The 24393-nt window shown below is 39.6% G+C and overlaps 1 protein-coding gene across 2 annotated transcripts; it reads right to left on the bottom strand.

The window, feature by feature from the left end:
• Positions 1 to 2054: 2054 nt before the first annotated feature.
• Positions 2055 to 23627, bottom strand: acanb (aggrecan b). Of its 2 annotated transcripts, XM_086299405.1 has the most exons (18): positions 23570 to 23627; positions 17760 to 17838; positions 14472 to 14855; positions 14139 to 14313; positions 13358 to 13485; positions 12936 to 13229; positions 11945 to 12142; positions 11632 to 11806; positions 11292 to 11419; positions 10868 to 11161; positions 10215 to 10316; positions 9928 to 10032; positions 8281 to 9531; positions 7849 to 8007; positions 7081 to 7163; positions 6747 to 6891; positions 5731 to 5913; positions 2055 to 4317 (listed from the first exon to the last, which is right to left on the bottom strand). In XM_086299405.1, exons 2-18 carry the CDS (start codon positions 17830 to 17832, stop codon positions 4229 to 4231), a joined length of 3966 nt encoding a protein of 1321 aa, XP_086155531.1. In that variant the 5' UTR covers positions 17833 to 17838; positions 23570 to 23627; the 3' UTR covers positions 2055 to 4228. The 2 variants fall into 2 exon arrangements, with proteins under 2 accessions (XP_086155531.1, XP_086155530.1); XM_086299404.1 differs by lacking the exon at positions 23570 to 23627 and having other exon boundaries at positions 17760 to 17904.
• Between the last annotated feature and the right edge of the window lie 766 nt (positions 23628 to 24393).

The raw sequence follows: 24393 nt of genomic DNA, 5'->3' as shown, positions 1-24393 counted from the left end.
TTAGTACTTGGTGCAGAAACCCTTGATGGCAACTGCTGGAAGTAGGAAGACGTTTTTTATAGGTGTTCACCAGGTTTGCATACGTATCATAGATTTTCTGTAAGATTGAGGCCGAGTGTCTGGTGACTATGCCACTCCATGACCTTAACTTGTCCTTCTTTAACCACTTCTTTGTTGGCAGTATGTTTTGGTTCATTTTCATGCTGGAAGACGCATCCATCTTTAGACCTCTGAAGGAAGGAGGTTCTCGGCCAAGATTTTACAGTATGTGGTCCCAACTTTGGCTCCTGAATGTGATGAAGTCGTCCTGTACTATTAGCAGAAAAACAGCCACAAAGGATAATGTTTCCACCTCTGTGCTTGACTGAGGGGATGGTGTTCTTTGGATCATACTCAGCATTTTTCTGTGGACAGTTGTGCTTTATCTATACTTGATGATTTATTGATTGTGATGTGAGACACAGCCAATAGGTGGGAGACTGAACTCTGTCTGGATTGTAAGGTTCAAATACTTATTTCACTCAGTGACATGTGAATAAATGTATTAACTTTTATGTAACACATTTTTTTTCTGGATTTTTGAGTAAGTATTTTATCTTTCTTTATTAAATTGTAACTACCATAAAAATCTGATTAAATTTTTTTCATTGTAATTGAGCAAATCAATGACGCAATCTTACAAATTCAGCAGGGGACCAAGTAATCATTTCCCCCATTTCATATATATGTGTATATATATATATAGGGGGTGGTCCCCGATTACCACGGGGACCACCGTTACCTTCACATCCTCTCGAGCTCTTCTCTGAGCCCTTTTTTGCCGTCATTGTGAATGTTGGGTATCGAAGAATCCATAGGTCCCTCATCCTATTCATGTAGCCCCTTCCGGCGGGGTTACTTGCGTAGTAGCATTCCAACAACGCCCATCGATGGCTTCTTGTTCCAGTAGCCCACTTTTCGTCAGGGTGTCCTGGTTCCTCAACACCTGATGCGGACCTTGTTGATCCGGGCGACATCCGAGCCGGCATGCCTTCATATTTATCTGTGTCGCTCATGTCTGCGGTAGGCTTGCTTCGATAGGCAGGAATCGAACTTGTGATCCTCTGTTCCAAAGGCGTGTAGTCTAACCACTACGCTATCCAGCTGCTGTATATATATATATATGTGTGTATATATATGTGTGTGTGTATATATATATATGTCTATCTATCAAAAAATACGGAAAGTGTGAAAGGCAATGAGTGGTTCTTAGTTATGTTTCAATATTTTGGATATCCTTTAATATTGTGTGATTTGCAACTCTGAAACACCTATGATTTGTTCATTGAATTTCCTGTTTGTTGTAGATTGCAAACAACCACTAAGAAGTCTGCTCACTAGGTACTGATTCAGTTTCACTTTACTCTTCAAACGGGAGAGTTGAAATAGGTTCCTGAGCCGTACAAAACAGGCACCTTATGTAAAGCTAACATGCGCCACTCTGTCTGGGCACTATGTGCTTTTAGATGAGTGGAGTCAAACATGTCGCTACGCCCTCCTGCATGTGGGTGGGAACAGACGTTCTAGTGACTATGCTGCCACTGGATTTTAGAAACACATCCTATTTACCTGAGTGGACACATACAGATTTCATGCCTGCACAGGTTGGAACATACACCTCAGATCACTGCACACATATGTGTCGTGTAACCACGAAGGCAGACTCACCACACGGATGTGTATACATGCCTGAAATATACACACAGCTACACTGCCTGGTAGAAATACACAGAGCAGATCTGTTTGCTGTGACTACAGTGATGAAGGTAGCTGCTGTAGTGGCCGATGAAGGAGCTATTTATCGTGTGCTTTTTTTCACAGTGTATTTCCACAGGAAGGTAAAAACAAACTGTATGCCAGGTTGTGCCTCTGGCTCCAGAGACTTTACCTCAAATTCGACCGCTTAAGGGAAAGATGCTTCCATAAAAACGACCAAAAGAAAAAAAAAATTTTCAAACAGAAAATGTTGATGACTCTTGAATCGTTAAGAATAGGACAAAAATTCCAGGAGACAGATGATTCCAAGTTTTATTCAGTACAGCACATTACGGTATACTGTATGTTCACATCAGAAGTTGGGATCTGAACAGTTACAGCAGAATTTACATCTATGTGATCATTTTGCTTTATTTCTTAAGATATTTTAGTTGTTGGAAGAACCAGTAGTTCACAAACACTGAAACAGACTCACTCTTCAGGTTGAGCTTTGCACATATTATGTACAGTACTGCAGTACAGAGGGAGCATCAATGGATTTCATTCATATAATTGAATGTTATTAAAAAAAACCTAAAAATGTGTAAGCGTTTGCTTTGTGAGTTCCATGATCTACTTTTGTATGCCTGTCCATGAGCGACTAAGAGGTTTCAGTGTTTGTGAGCTGGTCTGTAAAAGGTCACATATGCACTAAAATAACTGCAATGTCTCAGAGGTGAAGCAAATCTTGACCTTCACAGGTCATGGTCAACATTTCAGAATCGTTTCATCCACCCCAAAACGAACCCTACATGTCATTATTTTTCCTAATTTCTGCTGCTTCTAATTTATTCTTTTTAAGAATGTCTGTCGATAATACCCTGTTACTTGACACACAGCCAGAAACCTCCACAAAATAAACAAACCAAAGAAAAAAAACCCAGCCTGTTTCTTCCTCTGTACTGGTGGCTGTCAAACGCCCATGTGTTTGGTGATGCATATGTGTAACTTTCCAGTTAACTAACTAACAACCTGACAAAAAAGTAGATGATGAATAAATCAAAACAATTAAACTGCGTGCGCGTTGTAAGTTATGACAGATCCTGCTGTTCAGAGAATTCTGCTGAGAATATTTACAGTAAGAAATATATTTTTAAAAAAAAACAACAGAAGTTAAGGACTGCCTTTAAGAAATCTACCCAACTTTAAAGACAATGAGAGCATCTTTTCCACCAGCAGATGGCAGGTCACACTGTTGTTGAGGTGACTTTTTTTTTCTTTTTTTTTTTAAATTTAAGGCGCACTGGATTCAAATGATAAGCAAAGAAATGAGCAAAAACTTCCAAAGTGCATGAGTGCCTGCTGTTTCAGTCCAGGATTGTTGCACTTCAATCATGAACTTTCTCGTTACCAAATACAACAGCACATTCATTTCAGTATATCTGAAGCTGTGGTGATGTGTTAGCACTGAGGAGGTTGTGACAAAATCATTTAAGGCTTGAAAGATGATTTCAAATTATGGCAGCACTGGATGGATGACAAACTATAGTCAAACTGAATTTAAACTAAAATGAAAGAATGTTTTTTTTTATTGTTTATTGTTTTTGTTTGTTTGTTTTGATTTTAAAATGTTTTTAAAAAATATTAGTGTGGAAAAAATGAGACAAGAGTTAGCTGGTGTGATAATCCTGACTTTTTTTGGGGGGTGGGGGGGTGGTGGAACCTTTGTTGGCTTCTAAAGAAGGTGTTTTCCAGTTTGAGAACCACAGGTCTACAGGATTAAAGAATTGAGTTCTTTTGTACCAATGTGTTGCCAAGACTTTACTTATATTTAAGAAAAAAAAATTCTAATTTTCAAAGCCTCCTCAATTCAGATGAAATGACTTTACTGCATTCTGAACAGCTGTCACAACCAGATGATTTAATCATCACTCTGCTGGTATATGTAGATTGAAAGAAAAAAAAAAGGTTTGTTTCAGTTCTCAGAATCACTCAGATTCGGTCTTTAGATCCAAAGACAAAAAAAGAAAGAAAAAGGAAAGAAACACAGATCTTGGAAAACACTTACCCTATACTAGCAATGAATCTGACTTCAGAGAGTCAACCACATGTACTGGGCTGTTTTGGACTTCACATGTTACTCTTCAGCCTCTCTTGACTGACGGACAGTTTCATCTGACTGACCTTGTCTGCAGTGCTGGCAGCACATTGCAGAAAATATTTTGCGTTAAGATTTTTTTTTAAAATACCGGATAATAGCTATAAATTAAATGTTATAAATACAAAGAAAAGTGCCTTAAGAAGTTGACGAGTGACTGTTAAAGACCCAAAACATCAGTTAGTTACACTATCAGTCTAAATGTGCTTCAGTTGGTGGATATCCATGGTAGGGGAGGGCATGTTATCTTTTTGGTCAGGCATTTGCATTGGTGTCCATGCTTCTTTACACGAGGGGTCCTTTGTGGCTCTCTGTTGTATGTCCTTTCAGTGCTGCTCAGGGCAGTTTCTGCTCCCACGGGGTGCTCACTCCTTTACTTCTTCTCCTGAGGGATCTTTTGTTTAGCCTGTTATGGCTGGCACCAGCTGAGCAGAAGAAAAGGTACACATGCTCATCATATAAATGTGAGCTGCCAGAAGACTTTAAGAATTATCGTGCAGTCAGTGGTGTGGTTAAGGAATGCATTTCAGAAAATCTTTATCGGTGTAATGGTAGAGTGTCAGTGTTACTGGAGGTACACTTTTTGTGCACAAAACATTACTCCTGCCTCACTCGAGATATACATTCTCTGTTTGCCTTGGTTTTGCATTCCTAGTTAAAACACTAGGAACACCCAGAGCTAGAAGTTTAATTCAGTTTGATTCCATATCTCATTCCATGCATCTGTAAACATGATAGCTCAAAAAGTTTTGAATGAATTTGTTGGTAGGGGTGTAGAGTGGGGTCATGTTAACAATATGTTAAAATTTGTCTTACGTCCAACAAGGTTTTCAAGGTCAGTTTAGTGTTTTTTTTTTGGTTGAAATGGACAATCAGCCCTGTAACTTACAAACTATGATTCTTACAAGGGTGGTGTGTATTGTCTACATTTAGAAAGTACTGCATAAAGATTTAAAATACAGATTTCAGGCTATGCTTCATGCAAGAGATTAATTAATATCTTGGCACAGATGCATATTAGATTTTGAAGCCGGCTTTAAAAAACAGTCACTTCCCATAAATCCACATGTTCAAATGCAACCATTAATCCAAAAATAAACTTGCTAACACCCTGATACAAAAGCGATTTTGGTGACTGCAGCTAATTAGCAACTCACACTTTTAAACTTTGTTTAGTGTAAGGGCTGTCACGGCACAAATTCCAATTGTAGTAACTGACCTTGGTCTTTCCACAGTGATTGCACTGTTGGGGAATTATAGTTACACATATCTAACTAATAATATGTTTTTCTGTGTAGCTGTACAATTTAAGTATTGAAAGTTGTCAAAATTAAGTATTTTATTACTGGATACAGTAACTAACTAGCAGGCATGTGTGTTAGTCTGATGCACCCATAGTCTGGGATTGCAATTTTCTAACTAAACTTGCCATCGCTTGCTTTTTATTTAGACTTCAAACATTTTTTTTGTGGTCTTTTAATTATTTTGTATAATTATATGTTTCAAGAAAAACAAGTGACTCTGGCCTATCCTTAAGAGCTGCATCACTTCCATTATCACTTTGCTGCCATAGCCAGAGCAGCTTCCTGAAACGGTGCCATAACTATTTAACACACAACTACAAACTCAGCCAGATCCAGAGAACTGTAAAGGTTCCTTGTTCAAGTGTCTTCAATCAGGGGTCTTACAAAAAACTAATTTTAATTTTATTATAATGCATTGTTTTATGATGTTTAGGCCTTTGTCTTTTTTATGTTAGTCTGCCAGGTTTGTTTTTCTTTTTGTGACTGTAAGGCCCAACTCTTTTAGGTTCAAGTTAGAAACGAATGATAAATCACCTTCTGTACATTCCACTTGCGGCTCTGTCCATTGTCCGTCATCCATACAGCGTATGACAGGCAGGTGGCGCTGTTTGTAGCCTGCGTCACACTGGTAGCGGACTATAGAGTTGACAGGGCTGCGTGGCGTGATGTTGCCCATCGGCTGGGCATGTTCCACCTCAGGGGGAGGGCCACACATGACTGACAGAGATAAATAAACAATGAAAACAAAAACAATATTTCAATGAGCTGACAATTTAAAATAAAGTCTGGTGTTATCATAGTGTAATCGAGGCTCCTGGTTCACTCTAAAACATGGCTAACATGACTGATTACGGATGACAATCGAGAACAGTTCTTGTATACACAATTGGTTCCCAGTAGTCTAATTCCTTGGAATCGCTTGCGTGCCTGCCTACAGATCCCGCTTATTGAGTCCACTTGCACTTGCAGTCAGCTCATTTGATTTTGTGTGCCTGAGGTAGTGGTGCAGTCTCCAACGTGGATACTTTTATTTTTATTGCACAAAATGACAAGAGTGAGATGGTAAAGTGGAGACTGCTTTCAGGACAGAAACAACTGCATTATGCTGCTAACACAACTTCAGCTTTTCATATTCGCTTTGTTGTGTCAGTTTTGTGTTTGTATCTAAATGCTAAGAAAAAGATTGTGTGTGTGTCCTCATTGGAGGAGAGATTTGTGCTGGTGTGTTGGACCATAGCCTCAGCTTTATATTGTTAAATGGTAATTGTGAGACAGTGTGTTTCGGGTCATTTTACGGAGAAACGTATGAGGAATTGCTTTCTCCTTGGACTCCTGCATTATTTTTAAGAAAAAGTTATATCAATAATGGAATCAGATTCACTAAATACTTATCAATTCCCATCCCCATCAAGAGTTTTGTGCTTGCAATGTTTTTCAGTTATGATTTCTGTGCTATGATTGGCCGAAATAAAGCTACCTCACTGACATTACCTCTAAAAACAGAAAGCTAAACGTTTTAGTAATCGAGATGTTTAATCAAGTAAACTGACCGGGTCCAGTCTTGCAGGTGAAGGGAAGGTAGTAGTTGCAGGGCACGTCATTCCACTGTCCACCCTCATGCCAGATCATAACCACACAATCTTCTCCAGAGTCAAAGTAGTTATCTGGTTGGTTGGGCCTCCAGTTCTCAAAGGTCTAAAAGGATTACAGAACAATATTTTGCCAATACAAAACTTTAAAATTAAGTAAAAAGTAAGAATTCTCTAACTATACAAAATCTTCATAAAATTCATAAAAAAAAAAAATATGATTGAGAAAGATCAGGTTTGTCCAGACGGTGCTATGGCTTCCTGAGTACACAACTGAATCTCTAACCAAACTCACCAGGGGACTCCCGTCTGTCCAGTGGAACACATTCTGCATATCTTTGTCACTGAGTCCAATCCACTGGTATTCCTCACCGTTAGCTGTTGGGAAGTGACAACGTCAATTTAGCCTTTCAAACAAATATGACTTAACCTTCCCATGTTTTATGTCGATAGCCCTTTGATGTGACGTGATGCAGTGGTTTACCACTTTTGGCTCACAGCAAATACAGTCCTGTGAAAACGTATTTGGATACTTGATATTTATATCACAAATGCACTTGAGCATCAGGGCACAAATTAAATCATTTGTACTGTTTCTTTACTTCTTACTTGCTCTGCAGCACTTTGTTCTACTATACTTCAATGTGCTATGCAAATAAATTAACTTGACTTGATTTCAGGATTTTCTGGTAGACAGCAGAATTAATCAATAATGACAATCGTTCAGGTGATTGCAAATAAGTAAATAAGTCATGAAAGAATAAAGTTACGTTGAAACCAAGCACACCATTGTTTTTCTTGTGACATTACCAATAAGTTTGATGTGTCACATGGCCCTCTTCCTATTGAAAAAACAAAAGTTGTATCCAAGATGGCCGCCTTCTAAATGGCCACCATGGTCACCACCCATCTTGAGGAGTTTGCCCCCTCACATATACTAATGTGCCACAAACAGGACTTTAATATCACCAACCATTCCCATGTTATTACGGTGTATCCATATAAATGGCCCACCCTGTATAATGTCGAAGGCTGGTCACTCATCTTTCCAACAGTTACTTACAGATGAGAAACTGCTGCTCCTCCTGGGAGCTGATGCTGACCAGGTGGGCATTGAGTTCCTGACAGTGTTTCTCAGCTTCAGCCCAAGTGTCTCTCCCTGTAAAGTGCCGGTAACAGCTGCCCATAAACTTCACCCAGTCATCGGGACAGTCCTGCACAGCTACACACATTTGGACAAAAATCTTAAAAACAAATAAACAAATATACGTCTCACTAAAGATATCTGGCTTCTTCAACTTTTTCAGTTTTGCGTGCTGTTGTTCAGTGACTCAGATCCTAAGCTCCATGGGTTTGGATCACTGGTGTCTACATAAGTTTATAGCGAGGAACAATAGGCATTCATTTTAACATGAGTGATTATGCAGTCACTTTGCTTGATAAATAAGGTTCTTTCCCAAAATGTTGGCTATGTCAACAGACAAAAAGAACATACCTTTCTTCACTTCTGGCTCCTCCACAACAGCAGGAGTGACTAAAGACACAGATGGTACCGTGGTTGGGCTGATGTAGGGTGTGCTCCCCTCCTGGACTTTTTCCCCATGTCCCGATTGATCATAAGCTGAATAAATCTGCAGTTCCTCCAAATTCAGAGTGGTGCCACTTCCTGATGGCTGCAAGATTTGATCTAAAATTCTGTTCCCTGAACCACTTCCTTGCCCACTTATCTCCACCACACCCCTGCCCTGCTCAGGATGTTGTGCCAGTGTTGGTAGAGTCATTTCTACCATTTCATCATCTGTTAAGTAGATAACATCATCGTGATGCTGCAAAGAGTGTCCAGAGGCAGAGCCACTGCCAGAAAAACCAGATGGAAAACCACTGGAAAAGCCACTGTGAAACCCTGATCCAATGGGATATCCAGACAACTCTTTCTCCAGAGATGGTAGGACCGTCAAGTCAATGCGACCTGAAAACTCTTGGGAACCTGATGCAGACATACCTCCTGACCCAGATGCACTTGATTCCAAGATATCAAATCCTGCTCGGCCTAGTTCCTGCTCGGTGGCCTTTTGCTGGGTTTGTAAAACTTCCACCATCTTTCCATCTAACATGATTATTATGGAGTTTCCGCTGCTGCCACTGGTGTCCCCACTTCCACTGGGAAAATCTGATCCAGATGTAATAAAACCAGAGTATTCTTTGTCAAACCCCTCCCCAGATCCAGATACCGTGCCAGTTTCTCCAGATGCACTACCAAGATCTCCAGATGCACTTCCAGGATCTCCAGATGGACTACCAGGATCTCCAGAGGCACTTCCAAGATCTCCAGATGCACTTCCAAGATCTCCAGATGCACTTCCAAGATCTCCAGATGCACTACCCAGATATCCAGATGCACTACCAAGATCTCCAGATGCACTACCAAGATCTCCAGACGCACTACCCAGATATCCAGATGCACTACCCAGATATCCAGATGCACTACCCAGATCTCCAGATGCACTACCAGGTTCTCCAGATGTGAAGATGTCAACACTTCCCCTTTCTGCCTCCTGTTGTTCTCCAGAGGTAGACTGGTCTCCAGAGAAGACATCACTGTCTCCGCTAAACTTGACTTCCACATCTGACCCAGATCCATCACCGCTGGAGGTGGAGGTGCCAGACTCTCCAGAGAAATCTCCATTGGCTGAATGTTCAGCTGAACCAGAGCCCGAAAAATCAACTGGTACCGGAATGGTTTTGACTGTGGGGAATCGTAAGAATCCAGACAAGAATCCAAGAATTAGTTTATTATAGCTTAGTGAGAAAAGTTACCTGTTGTGTTTAGTTTGACAAAACCTATTGTATTACTTTCTAATAAGAAATATTTTATATAAGGCTTATACTCTAATGGCTTTAGAAGTGATTACTAGACAATTTAGTAACACATATATGTGACATTCAAGAAAAAAAACCCTAATATATTAATTGTTTGTATTTAAAAAACTCAAATAAGTATCTCAAACTCTTCACGACTTTAAAAGTGAGTCCTGGTATTAAATTATTACATCAAAATTTTGACACAAGACATTAATAGGTAGAATTAAACATTAAGTCAGTTGATTTAATTGATTGACAAAGTTGTTTATGGCTGTCTTACCTGTAGGAATAACTTTTTGAGGTGTGATGATGGTCTCATTGACAAAGTCAATATCAGTAATGTTTGTACTGGTTTCAGTTTCATTGTAGTCTACAGTAGTTGCAACTAAAAGCAAACAAAATAAGGTTTAAAATCAGAAATTTTTACCTGCATTCACAGTAGAAAGCAAGGCCATATTACATTTATTTTTGTGAGTTTTTGTTTTGTTTACCAAACATTACAACTGTAATAATAAGCCAAGAAAAGAGCAGGGATTTTAAAGTGCTATTTGCATGCATGTGTCTTACCAGTGCTATCAGTGATAGCTATTGTCTTGTTGATAACATCCTCAGTCACTGTGGTCAAATTTACACTGGTTTCATTGTTAACATAAACAACGGGAACTTCAGCTGAAAGAAACAAATTGCAGTGAGCAGATGAAGTTTTCTGGGATGGTTAAAACATGCAGATAAAACGTTGTATCAGTATCATTATAATAAAAATGTAAAACATCAAATATCAACATTGCAGACTATACAACAAGATCACATCTATATTGTTTCACGTGTTTACCTCTTTATCAATTATGTTTTACTTTTCCAATCTTTAAGGTATCCATCAACAACTGATCCCTACCTTAATTGATTCAAACCATGTATCTCTTACTTTTAAATAACTTCCCAGTGTATAATAGCACACGTCAAGATTCACAGTGGCAATGTTCAGGGTTTATTGCCAACTCAACATCTGATTAACAATGCATCTTTCTATTCAAACGAGCCTCAGTGAAATCTGTCTTTCCATGCAATAAAAAAGATTCTTCACCCTCAATAAACATGAAGCAATCATTCTGAGAAAAAATGCAACTGAAATATATAAAATCAATGGTTTATTTACGAAAATAATGAAATTAATGCTTTTTTTTTGCACATAAATGAATCCACACTTAACCCATTCCTACCTCTAAAACAGTAGGCATCATATTGCAAGTCCTCACTGGGGAAGCCTGTCTGGTTGGGGTAGGTGTAGATGGTGTGGACTCCCACCTGGTTGCCTCCACAGTGAGACCTGGGGGTTGTGATAGGGAAGCGGACACTGCGGTCCATTAACCAGCCGGGACTGCACTGGTCAAGTCCTTGATTCCAGGCAGCATAGAGCTCCCCAGGAGTGGCCAGGGTGGCGTTAAGTTTCTCACAGTGATGCACAGCCTCCTCATAAGTGAATCTGCCATAGTCAGTGGTGAAGAAGACCACACCTAACAGAAAGTACAAACAGGCAGAAGTGGTTAAACAGTCTGTTAGAAAGATGTTACAGTTTTGTTTAGAGTGTTGTAGAGGACACAGAAGTGGAAGTTTGATGTCCTCAGAGTGATTAAAGCTCCTCACCTGTCAAACGTTCAACATAGCAGTATACATCATAGAGTTCAGTGGCTGGTCTCAGGCCATAGGATCTGACTCCTTTGAGGTCTAGAAGGTTACCAGCACAGTTTTCTCTGGGTGACACAATTGGATACCTGAGGAAGAAAGAGAGTGTAAGTGCAGTTTAATAAGGACATGGTTTGCTGTACAATAAAAATTATGATATGAAATATTTTTTTATTTCTTTTGATGTCACTATGAGGGCTGCAATCCAGAGTTCAAAGTAAAACATTTCAAACTAAAACTCACTGTACTGTATGACAAAGATAATGTATATTTTGATATATATATATGCTACATGTCTCACCGGACAGTTTGGTCGCTTAACCAGCCGGCGTCACATTGATGTAGACCTTTCTCAAAGGCTGCCTGCAGCTGCTGAGGACTGGCAATGACTGCCCCAATGTTCTGGCAAGCCTGCTGAGCCTTCAAAAACGTTAGAGTATACCGACCGGTAATGGGTCGATAGTGGAACACCACACCTGGGACAAGATTACAGGATTACAGTGGCAACCTCACTTTTTTGTACTTGTATTGTAGTCCTCTGAAATTTCCTATTAAAATGTAGGGAAAAATGTTCCAGAGGATTCTGTTATTGATTATAACGTGTAAGTGCGTACCAGTCGGAGCCATAGGGGCATCTACATCTGTCATACTTGGAGGTATAGGTAGTGGAGGCAGAGTAACTACTTCCCCAGTTTTGGACTCTTCTTTTTCAGATGAAGGGATGATGCCCGGCACCTGAGCAGGAGGCGCCACGGTAACAATGTATGGGAATGGAGTGGTCTGCCCAGGCACGGCATCTTTGTCTTCATCGGCTAAGGAAATAAAATTGCATTACTGACAAATTATTATAGCCTTAGTAGTCAGCACATCTAGACATTTACACATCCAGTTAGAAAAACACCTCACATATTTATTAAATTTATAAGAGCAATATAGTCAAGTAAAAGAATAAGGGCAGGGAAATACTGATGTTCTCATAATTTGCATTTAAATAAGCAAGCAGTGCTCTGTATTTGGAACTGTGTCTAAAACATAAAGGAGCTATTATAGAAGTATTTAAACATAAAATTTTGACAAAATTAGAATGAGCAGTGCCATTTTAAGTGCTAGTGATCACAACCTAAAGCAAGAGATGTGAAACCTGTTTCAAACCTAGGTATTAGGGTCTCTTTGCTGTTAGTGAATAGATTTAAACACCATAACTCTAAGGAAACCAATATAAAAGTAGCTTGATTGGCCACCTCTGCAAGTTCAACCCAAGAGCATACCACTTGATGGAAAGGTCTGTCTCCAAGTACCCAAAATATAATAATGGGATGTGCCTTTGACTTTCACATCTACTGACAGCGATAATACAAATGTGACCTGTTTTAGAGGCAAAGTTATTGAATTCCAAAAATAACTCAACAGCTAAAGAAAAAAAACAAAAAAAACAAAAATCATCCATGACCAGGCCTCTTGGAATTATGGGCTCTAGAGATTTGAATCAGACGTAGGGTTGTTTGGCCACAGTACAGGTTGATATGCTTGGAGCAGACCACAGACACCATTCAATGAAAAGAACATGATACCAGCGTAGGGTACTAGAGTTCCTAGAGTACTTGCCTTGGAAGCAAATGGCATCATGGCGATCGTCTGGATAGGGGTACCCAGTCTGGTTGGGGAACAGGTAGACGGTTCTCACTCCCAGGAGGCCCCCTCCGCACTGAGGCCTGGCGATGTTGATAGGGTATCGTACACTCCTGTCTGCCAGCCAGCCAGCATTACACACGTCCATACCATTCTTCCAGGCGAGGTAAAGCTCTCCTGTGGTGGCAAGTCTGGCACCAAGTTTAGCACACTGATCTTTTGCCTCGTAAAAGCTAAACTTCTCTACAGACATAGAGTAGAAGACTCTGCCTGGAAGCAAGGAGGGTAGAAGAAGAGAGGAAAGCACAGTGATGTGAACGGATGCAGTTATTTATGCTATGAGGTTTTCTGTGAATCATGGGGAGCTTTGAAAACTTGCCCTTGTTTGCTTAGCCTACCTGGCATCTTTTCAGCAAAACAATACACGTCATAGGTCTCGTTGACGTCTCTCACCCCATAGGTCCTGACACCAGGAAGTTCTCTCTTGTCTCCGTAGCAGGGTTCTCGTGGATGATGGATGGGGTACCTTGAGGAAAGAAAAGAAATAACTGAGAAACGTATTGCAGGTAAATATTCTAAGTGGTTTTGTCCCCAGCAAAGTAGACACTTTTTAAATTTAACTATCCATCCACATATTTCCTGCTTTCAGTTTTAAACTAAAAGACATTTGTGGTAGGTAAACTGGTGATTCTAAATTGACCGTAGTCATTCATGCCAAAACCTGTGTTGTTGAACTATAGAGCTGCCTGAGGCTAATTCCACCTCAAAGCAGCAAATCTTACAACATGTTCTGCTTTATCATCTCTGATTTGGATAAAAATGTTAAAGTCCAATATTTGAACATTTATGATGACTGCTATGGAATTTTACCTCCACATACAAAATACTTTTCTCGATTTCATTGCCTTATTTGCACATTGAAATCTTAGGCAATGGTTCAACATGACTTCTTCTGAAGCTGTTAAGGATAAAAGCATTAAACCTCTTACTGGACTTTTCTAACATCAAAGTGAATCAGGATTTATAATTTTGGACAGGTACAGAGACAGAATCTTATCATGGACCTGCTCTATTTGTACTCTTGTACTCTCTCTGCATTGAGTGCTTGGCTATTCTTCAATCTTCTGCAACTGTGATAAGTATTTTCAACATTTGATGGTTAAAAAGGGTAAACACTACCTGACCGTCTGATCAGAAAGCCATCCAGCATCACACTGGTGGAATCCATCATCATATGCAGCCTGCAGTTGGGCTAGGGTAGCAATGGTGGCACTGTTCTGGATACAGGCTGCCTTGGCCTTCTCAAATGTCAAGGTGTAACGCGTGGAGATGGCACGGTAGTGGAACACAATACCTATGAGACACATAAAGTTAGCAGAGGGCAGTTCTCAGATAAAAACAAAGTGTATTGTTGGCAACTTTCACTTTGAGTGAAACAGGCACAAACAATGATTGGTTACTGCTTTACACCCTTTTAAAGTGAACAAAGCTGTTAGTGGTTTCGTATCGTACCCTGAACTTGCATTTCCACAGTATCGTAGTTGTGCTCGATGCCATGTGTCACCTCACAGCGGTAGATGCCAGAATCTTTGGACCTAAGCTCTGTCATTTCCAGGGTGGCATCAGTGGGAAACAGCGGATAGTTAGCCAACATCGCTCTGTCCAAATAATCTTGCTTGACCTCAACTTTGCCCTGCGATGCCACTAAGATGGTGTCGACTTTGTCCTTGGTGATGTAGGTCCATTTAATGCGGTGGGAGAGTGTAGCGACGGTCAGGGCTCCAGTGTCATTGAGGCTCTTATCCAAGAAGTAACATGGCACCTCCACCTTTCCCCCCAGGAGAGGACGAAGAGGCATCTCCACAGGGATGCTGACATGTAATGTGCTTTCAACATCTGGGATAAAGATAGGCACAATTGTTCGAGGTGCAATTTAATATACTGTGCAGAGATGCAGTCAGGTCAAAAAATCTGGGACCACAATAAACATCTGTTAAATTTCATGCAAAGTGTGAAATAGTAAGACAGATGAAGCAACAAGAGACATTTCAAAACATAAGACAACACAGACCACGAATCAATATTAACCAATTTGTGGCACTGACAAGGTTGAAACCTCACGAGAGCGTAGAGCTGGGCGATAGAACGATAACGATATGTATCGCGATATAACTTTTACTCGATAGAGAAATTAAGCTATCGTGATAGACCTCGCTGCTCTTGTCCTCTTAAAAAAAAAAAAAAAAAAAAGGTCAGCCAATCCAAATTAAGTAGCGCAGAGCTGAACCAATCACAGCCGCAGCGTCACGTCGCGTGACTTGTTATGTACAGCACAAGTGCCAAGCCGCACGTGTGTTTGTTTGGGAAGCAGCCAGCGGGTAATGGAGCCAGCGCCTAATGGAGGAAATGAGTGTGCCGACTAGAAAAATCAACCGAGCGTGACCTTAAGAGAAAACAGATGATGGTTCCAATGCCGGAGAGATTGTCGAACGGAAGAGCCAAAGAAGTTCCGTAGTGGGAAGGTATTTCGGCTATTTCAAGTCTGACAAAAAACAGAGTAGCGTGCACTGTAAATGTGCCGAAAACAAGTCTGGAAATACAATAAACTGGTGCATGCGTCACACTGTGCGCCACGTTATTGTTTCGGTGAAATGAATTTCTACAATACTGTTACTGTTAATTCTACTCTCTGCAGTGTTTAAATGCTTACATATACACACAGTTACTGTCCCTCCACACATACGACTCGGTTCTGCTTCTATGCCCCAGCTTTGTTTACTTTTTCCCACCGAGGCTTCTAGACTTCTGATTGGCCAACATTTCTGCACGGTTAGGAATCTAGCGCCACCTGCTGCTTTGGCATGTTCATAGCAGCGTTTTCCTTCATTTCTGCCTTTATGTGTGGACGGGATTATTTTTTAAAACGAAAACGGAAAATCTCCGTTTTCAAAAATACCCGTGTACGTGTGGACGTAGCCTCAGTCTCTGACTGGAAGCGCTAATTCGTCATTCGGCTTTTGTCAGACTAAAGTAACTGTTAAAACTGTTTGAAAAGCTCAGCTATACAACAAGGAGAGATTGAGAATTTCCTTTTAGTTCTCAGTTTATTTGATATTGACAAAAGTTAGTCAGTTTTGTCTGTTCTTCTGTAAAACAAACTAAGATTTGTTTTTAGAATTAATATTTTGTTTCTAAGTGGAATTGACAATTTAGTCTGTTTCGTTTGTTCTATTTTGAAACTTAAACGCTTTAGCGGCTGCCTTTTGTGTAGTTTGCAATATTTGCCTTTATTTATCTGAAAAAGTCTCATGTTCCTTAAGTACATCTACCCTGTTGAACTTATTATGGGAAATAAATATTTAAATAAAAACAAGCTGCTGATTATTTCACATTTTACTTGTGAGCAACGGCACATTTAAATCTTACAAATATAGTTATTTGGCTTATATCGTGATAGATATCGTTATCGACTGAAATGAAAAAAACATATCGTGATATGTCAGGGGTTTGACATTTGTTCAAACACAGATAAGAGAAATGAGACAACTGCAGACCGACTCAGAAAGTATTAGAAGACGTGCGCACGGGTGAATGCCTCTGAGAAGACACACACACCGAGTGCAGGCTTGCTTGCTTTATTTATAGTGAAAGTAAGTTACATAGTACTTCCTCTTTTAACTGAAAAGGGAGAGGTCAGGCATTATCTCAGCTTATCTGACCTTGCACACATACACTGAAAATAACAATGCAGAAGTATATCATGCTTATCTGACATCACACACTGAGGTAAGGAATGCATTATGTTCTCTTTAACAATAAGCTTGGTTATGTGAAAATATATGAACACACAAAATATAAGGCACACTTGATTATATTGTATTATAGAGATTTGGTTATAATGTATAATGTAGAAAATCTCTTAACATGATATGAAAAAATCTCATATCGCCCAGCTCTACGAGAGCGTAATAATGATACTGCTTATTAAGGACCAGTGGGGAAAGGGGGTGAAGTGTCATCACAAATAGGTAAAGGTATCAGGAATCTAAAACAAAACTGAAGGTCTCTGTACCTTCCTCCTTGCTCATTATGTTAACCTGTAGTGTCATTGGAATGTTATGGTTGTGCTGCAAAGGTGATATGTGTTGGTAGGGAGGGCGGGGGGTGTGGAGGGGGAGAAAAGGGACTTGTAGGGTTTAGGTTTGGGGTAATGTTCTCGGGAAATATTGTATGTTTGTGGTGTGTTGTATAAGACAGTTTCCCTTTGTTCTAAAAGCAAATCAATATTTCATTTTAAAAACTGAAGGTCTCTAAGGCGAACAGTACACGACACTCTCTGAAATCAAAAATGACCATCAGAAGATTAATATATCAAGGTTTTTAAAGATCGCAAAGTTGGTAGATAAGTACAACATGACTATAAATTAGCAAACGTCTTGCCCAAAGAAGGCTGACTAGTAGACTATCTGGTACAAAATAAATTATTTTCTTAGGGTGGGCAAAGACATACCAGTATTTAACAAAAAATATTATTTACTTTTTATTTTGAATTCAAATTTCAAATGTCTGGTCAAATACAACTGAACCCTAAACAGTGCAAATTGTCATGGACTTTCCTCCCATTCAACATTAACAGTCATAACTCTTAATATAACTGCTGGTAAAATGCTTCCCCCTGGTGGTGAAAGTTCTTCAGAGGGTATTTACAAAAAGTATCTTTAAGGGGTCAAAATTGGGGGGAAAAAAAAAAAAAAGTTTGTAAGATGCATTAAGAGGAGCAATTAAATTTTGGCCACTTACTATCATGGTCTTCAGAAGATATTGTTGCCCAGATGAGTGGTAAGGACACACACAGCAGAAACAAGGGGGTCATCGTTACCTGAAGAACAGCCAACATTGTAATCGCATTTGTGTACATGCTCATAGCCTTTTTACAATTTTTGCATTATTTATTGTTCACAAGTCGGGTAAAACGGGATATAAAATGACACACACTTTTAAAATCTTATGACCAGAAATACATATGAAGTGGTGACACAAGTGTTAGAGTGAATTGAGGATTTAATTATGCCTCTATATGCCGCTGCGTTTCCCCCCCAGACTGTACACATATACTCCGTGTTATTCATTATATCCAGCACTTTTATTTATTGCATCAGCTAAAATGGAAATAGGCCATCATGAGTCTGCAGTATCACTTAGAAATGCTCACTGAGGAATGAAAGACCCTCTGTGTCTGGTCACATAAATGTGTTTAGAGCTAAAATAACTTCAGACAGCGAGTAGAAAGTATCAATCATTCATCTCAAAAGGTTCTTCATTTGTGAAAAAATGAATGTTGAATGAAGACTTTTCTTTCAGCAAAACTGTTATATTGTCTGCACTGTGCACGTGTCTGCCTGTAAATGTGTTTGTGTGCCATCTGTAACTTTGAATCATGCCCAACAGTCCCTCAAATGGTCACTTAAGGCTGGCTCCCAATTGATCTCTGTGTTAAAATGAACAACTTTACAGCAGGAATACAGTTTGTAGCCATGTGTAGTTAAACTGTTTTGATCTCTATCACTAAATCCTACTTTATGACCACAAGAGTGAATTCTATATAATTCAAATTGTATTAACTTTTACTTATCTATGGTCCACACACAAGGCACTTCAGGGACTGGCTGTTAGGCTAAAACACGCTAAACTGGACCTCTCAGCTTTGTTTGAACTGTTGCCTGTTGAAGTAAAGTTATTGTGTATACAGTACTTTTCTGTTGGTAAGCGCTGTTGCAATTGTTAGCCTCTGTTAGCTGTTGTTAAGCAGCATTATCGAAACTTTCTTTGAAGGGGATCAAACATTGTTGGACTGATACTTACTGAATAGGGTATCATGCACCAGTTATTTTGATAAATGACATCATATTATTATTTCACTCATAAGTGAGGGCTAATTAGCAGCAAAACACACAAGTCTACACAGTCTACAGATGTTTCCTGCCTTCCAAGCTAGCAGATAATTCAGTACCCATTTTTATTATTTAAATGCAGACATATCTGCCTCTAAAAATCAACATGAGGACGTGCAAAAAGCAAAACTCTCAGGCTTCAAAGCTGTACTCCCAAACCAAACTGTAACATCACACTGGCCACAGTCTTCTTTTATAGACAGACTGACAGACATTTATGTTCTCCTCGGGGTGAATTGCGGCAACATTTTTGTTACACTGACTTGTTATGTAATTCAGTTAATTCAGGTCTAAATAAAAATGACACAGTACTCAGTTTCATGACTAAATAACTGCAAATGTAATTACAAATAGCCTCAGCCTTATTTTGTGCCTTTCACTAATTAGCAAATGCTAAATGACATAGTGCAAACTTTAATTTGAGGTCCAACTATATCAATACATCACACAAACACAAAAATATTTACTCCTGAAGTATCTAAATGCAGCTTCTCATATATATATATATATATATATATATATATATATATATATATATATATATATATATATATATATATATATATATATATATATACTTTTTAGGTTAGAAAAGCCAGGCACGATACAATTTCAGCCAAACAACATGAGCTTTCGTATCACAAACTCACATCTGTCAAGCACCAACTACCTCATTGCTTATTTTTTCTCAACTTTCCACTGCTCTGACGTGAAGCACGGTCAAACAGGCAGAACCGTTGCAAGTCCCCACTGAACCCTCATTGTGCTGCTTTCACAAGCCCCAAGACAGGCGGCCGAATGCTCCCAGTTCCTTCCAAGCAGCCACAGAGAGACCTTTACAACCAATAAACCTGAAGCTCACAGTCACAAAGCCTTTGCTGACTGACTACTGAGTGACAGCCTCTGGAATGAGCCAAAAGAGAGCTACTGTGAGCTGGCAAATTTTCAATAATTCAACATAGAATTAAAATCAAGCGAGATAATGCAGACATATTAGAGGTCTGTCTGCAGATACATTACACAGCTGAGTGTGTGTCTGCATGTGTGTCTATGTGTCGGGTGTTATTCCATCCTACAGTAGCGTTAACATTTCTCCTGCTGTCTGAGATCTGTCTGCGGGTGAATGCTGGCTCAGTTTTGGAGGAAACACAAAATACCACAAAGCATGTGTAGACAGACGGACAAATCCACCCAGGATTGCTTTACTTTTGGCTTTGCCATGCTCAGTCCATAAGTCTTTTCATTAAACTTGTTCAAGAGGTAGAGGCAAAGAAAAAAAAACTTCATAAAAATGTGGCTGCATCTCTCGACCTTGGTATAGGATGTTTTCTCTGAGTGCCGTTTCACTTATTTTTGGTGTCATTGAGTTTCTGAGTGACTCCTGATTTCCAGCTTTCCAGACTTCTTCTAGTTGCTCTCACATACTATATGTCACCCCTCATTATGAGGCTTTCTTGTAATTTTTTAAAAAGAGGTCTTGAGAAGTAGTTCTCCAGGTTCCTGAAGGTCTTTTTTTCCCCCTTTGGAATTAGCTGGGTTTTTTTGGGTTTTTTACCCATTTTCATTCCAGTCCTTGTACCGGATTATTTTCAGGAGAATATTTTTTTTTTGTTAAGATTATTAAAATTCTATAATTAATCAGAATCAGAATTAACAAAGTAATCTGATTCAGATTCTCATAACTTATTACCACATTACAAGTTTCTCAGATTGATTTCCCAAAACCCCTCTCATTAACATATACTTATTAATGCTTGCATATAAGTAGTTACAGTTAAAAGTTGGATCTTAATGTCCGTATCGACTCTTTTTAGTTAGTTAGTTACTGTTTTTGTCTGTTTCTATTATCAAAATGATGCCAAGGTATGGATATGCCAGAAAAAGAAACAATTTAACAGCAACTGGAAAGCCTGTTTTCTCCTGGCTTAGTTTCTTGTCTTGCAGTCTTCGTGGTGCATAATTCACAGTGATGCCAAGTGTGGTGAAAAGGGTGACAGACTTTAAAACTTTCCACCAGAGTGCAGTGTCATTAAAGGGAGCTATTATTCGTCAAGCTTTTTTAAAAAAAAATCTTGGACTCTACTAGAGTAGCTTGGCTTTTCTTTTTTCTTTTTTTTTTTCTTTTTTTTTACCTTACAGGACCTCAGTTATCCTCTGCCTGACAAAAGACCTTTTAGCTCCTCAGCTCTTTAGGGCATCTTTCTTCTGACTGGCTGCCCCTCACTCAGGAAGCGGGTGGGTGGGACTTGTGTGCTCACAACAGGAACTGCGGGGCTTAGATGACCACATTAAGGATATCTGCTCTTTTTGACATCACATGGAGCCAAGTGAAGGGGGAAAAACTGCTTCAAAATTTTTAGAGCAGTCTGAAGCCTTAACTTTTGATTTGCAGGGATTAGCAGGGAGCATAAACTGGCTTCACTGTCTGGAATGTTGGCATCCACCATTCTCACAATGTATATATGACAGGAAATACAAGAAAGGATCAAGCTGGATGAAGGATGAAGTTTTATTCTTGTCACGAGAGTTCTTGATGAGAGTATAACTCTTTAGATGAATGAGCACTGAATCTTATTGCATATCACATCTTTGTTACAGTCAGGGTGGTCTTTCCAGCACTGCACGAAACTAGCCAAAAGCAGCCAACAATCGACAAACTCTCACAATGGATCGGCACAGAGAAAGCCAGCAAAGTCTTTGCCCATTTCTCTAGCCAAACCAGCCTAAACCTTGCCTCTCTGTTGCTTAGTACCCAATCTCTCAGCAGATCTTAATGCACCCTTTAAATGCATCATTTAAACTGTGGCACATTTGTGAGCAAACTTTGCCAGCCCAGGTCAAACGAGTCATTCCTCCCTCCACCACAGAGTGCCCATTCAGTCAGTGGGGTGGCTGCAGCGCCCCTGTACAACCGCTGTGGTATGTTCTGCTCCCAGCTGAGGTGGAGGGCAATAAGGCCTTGGTCTGTTCCATCAACGGACAGAGGCGGGGCCTTAATATTCACAACCCTGCCAAGGTAAACACAAGGGAAGCTCCCTCCCCGCAAAACCACCACCACAACGTCACCCTCCACCCACTCTTCTCTAGCCCTACGGCAGGAGAACAGAGTCGACATTGATATGACAGCACACACAGAAACACTGAGCAACACTCACAGATCACTGAGGGGATGTGTTGGAGTACACGTCTGATGCCCCTGGTACAGAAAAAGCACGGGAGTGTGTGCACCTATGGATACGTACTGTAAGGCCTGTGTTTGAGAACACACACACCGACTCTTGCTCAGTGAAAAGTGCGGGGAGCTAAAAAAAAGATTCTCAGATGTTTCTGGATGCATTAATACATGTTTACGTAGTCACCAGTTTAAGAGATAAGAAATAGTTAAATGCGTGATATTTTCTCACACACACACACACACACACACACACACACACACACACATATATATGCACAAGTAGACACATATACAGACAGACTGACATCAGGAAGAAACTCCAAAGTCTCAAATGTAAGTTGCTGTTTAATAATGCAGAGTGTAAAGGTGTTTGCTTTAAATGAACTCTTTGTCAATTGTTTTTTCATCTCGACATCTGGGAATTACAATTCACAACATGCACTCATGCAGCCTGGTGTAACCATAGTAACAGGATGTCGCTCTACAACACTAATGTCCTATATAAACCTATAAGTGTTATCCCAGGGGAAAGGAATACCAATAACCAAACACAGAGCGGTTTTCTTATCAACAGCTCCACAAAGAGTTTGAATGAAAGAGGAATTTTAGAAAAATTGTACACAATCCTTCACATATTTTGTGCTTGAGACCGCAGAGACCCAAAACTCTAGTAAAAAAAAAATAAAAAAATAAAACCTTGTTTAACAATATATTATGTTATATAAGGGCTTAGACAAGGAGTGCTGCAGTGCGTTTTAGTATTTTATTAAATGATACTTTGGGCCAATATCACTGTTGAACCCTGGATAGGTATAGTTGAATCAAATTATTTTAAGCCCCTAGTTTATTACATGATAACACCCCCCCCCCCAAGCCACCAACTGTAACACCACTGGGCTAAATGATGACTGAAAACAACAAGCAAGCACAACATTTAGGTTTTCCTGACTCACGAAGAGAGCTGACACTGACTCTGACACTGATCGGCAGCCTAGTACACTTCATGATACAGTGTGTGATGGGTCCCATAATGCAAACAATTAAAATATTACTCACTACTGTATAAACATGTAGATATGATTTTAAAACATTCTTCAACAATGTAATAAAGTTTAATGGAATTAAAAATGACAAATAAGCATAAAAAATCACTCAGATTTAAGAGAAATTGACTGAACACCCCACAGAAGTCTCCAAACTTCTGTCACATCAAGATGAAATACTGACCAAAATCACGTTAGCATTACCTTCTGTGCCCACTGTAGTGGGTAGTCATCTACATCACTGTCATAGTAGTTATTATCAACAAACTAGTTGAGAAAACTACTGAAAGAAAAAATCAGAAAGTTACCTTTGGTTAGGCATCAGAGTACCTGAATCAATACCTGTCCCCCCAAAGAAGAGGAGGATATGTCAAAGTATCCCCTGAAACCTCTTTACAAAATTCCTCGCTAGAGCATCCAGTGGTGAGTTGTAAAACGTACCGTTGATGCTGCAATGCTCCCAGTGCCAGCGACTACAGGGGCCTCTCGCTCCTGCCTGTGTAGGAGTGCAGAAAGAAGCTCTATTCAAATTCTGCCACACATTTAGATGTTGGAAAGAGTGAGGGAGGGAAAGGAGTGGAGAGAGAGAGATGTGGGATCCTCCTGCCAGTTGGTGAGGTCATGCAAACAGCCTTGAATATCAAAGCTGAAGAAGTAAATCAGTCATCAGTCTGGTCAGTGTCAGATTAGCACTGAGTGTGTGTGTGTGCTCAAAATGTATAGAATAAATCACTATATGAATAGACAAGCTTTATTTAATCCCACACTGGGGAAATTCACTTGTTAGAGATATATTAGAAAAATAAAAATCGAAAAGAAATTAAGAAAACAAATCGTGTGCAAAAAATAATATGATTTTATGTACATAAAGTGTAGTGGCATTTTTCCTGTGTGGATAATGGTACCGTCTGGCTGCTATCAGGATGAAGGACTTACAATAGTGCTGGGGTTGGGAGGTGTTGTCCATAATGGGCATTCACTTGGCTGACGTCCTCCTCTCACCCACCTCCTCTGTGGGGTCTAGGGGACTGGACAGGCCAGAGCTGGCCCTCTAACAGTGTATTAAGCCGTTTCCTGTCCATCTGTAATAAGTAAGTAATACTTATTACTTATAAGTAATAAGTAGCTACTCCAAGGAGAATTGTACCATCTATTTTTATCTTTACCTTTTACTCAAGTAAAGTACAGATATCTGAAAATTCTACAAGTACAGTAACAAGGTATTTGTACTTTATTACTTCCTACCTCTGCCAGCAGACAACTGC

The sequence above is a fragment of the Aulonocara sp. 'chitande type north' Nkhata Bay genome, linkage group LG7 (genome assembly GCF_057382095.1).
Source record: "Aulonocara sp. 'chitande type north' Nkhata Bay isolate Kocher_YH1m ecotype deep benthic linkage group LG7, A_spYH_male_GT1.1, whole genome shotgun sequence".
Lineage (NCBI taxonomy): Eukaryota > Metazoa > Chordata > Actinopteri > Cichliformes > Cichlidae > Aulonocara > Aulonocara sp. 'chitande type north' Nkhata Bay.
This window is presented reverse-complemented; position numbering and strand designations above follow the sequence as displayed.

Bases quoted from the DNA above. Each gene is read 5' to 3' on its own strand.
- acanb (XM_086299404.1), bottom strand. From the start codon at position 17,883: ATGAGCATGTACACAAATGCGATTACAATGTTGGCTGTTCTTCAGGTA. The intron at 14,314-14,471 runs GTACGATACGAA...TGTGTCTCATAG, and splicing joins TGTGGAAATGCAAGTTCAGG to GTATTGTGTTCCACTACCGT. The intron at 4,318-5,730 runs GTGATTTATCAT...TCTTCTGCTCAG, and splicing joins GCAAGTGGAATGTACAGAAG to CTGGTGCCAGCCATAACAGG.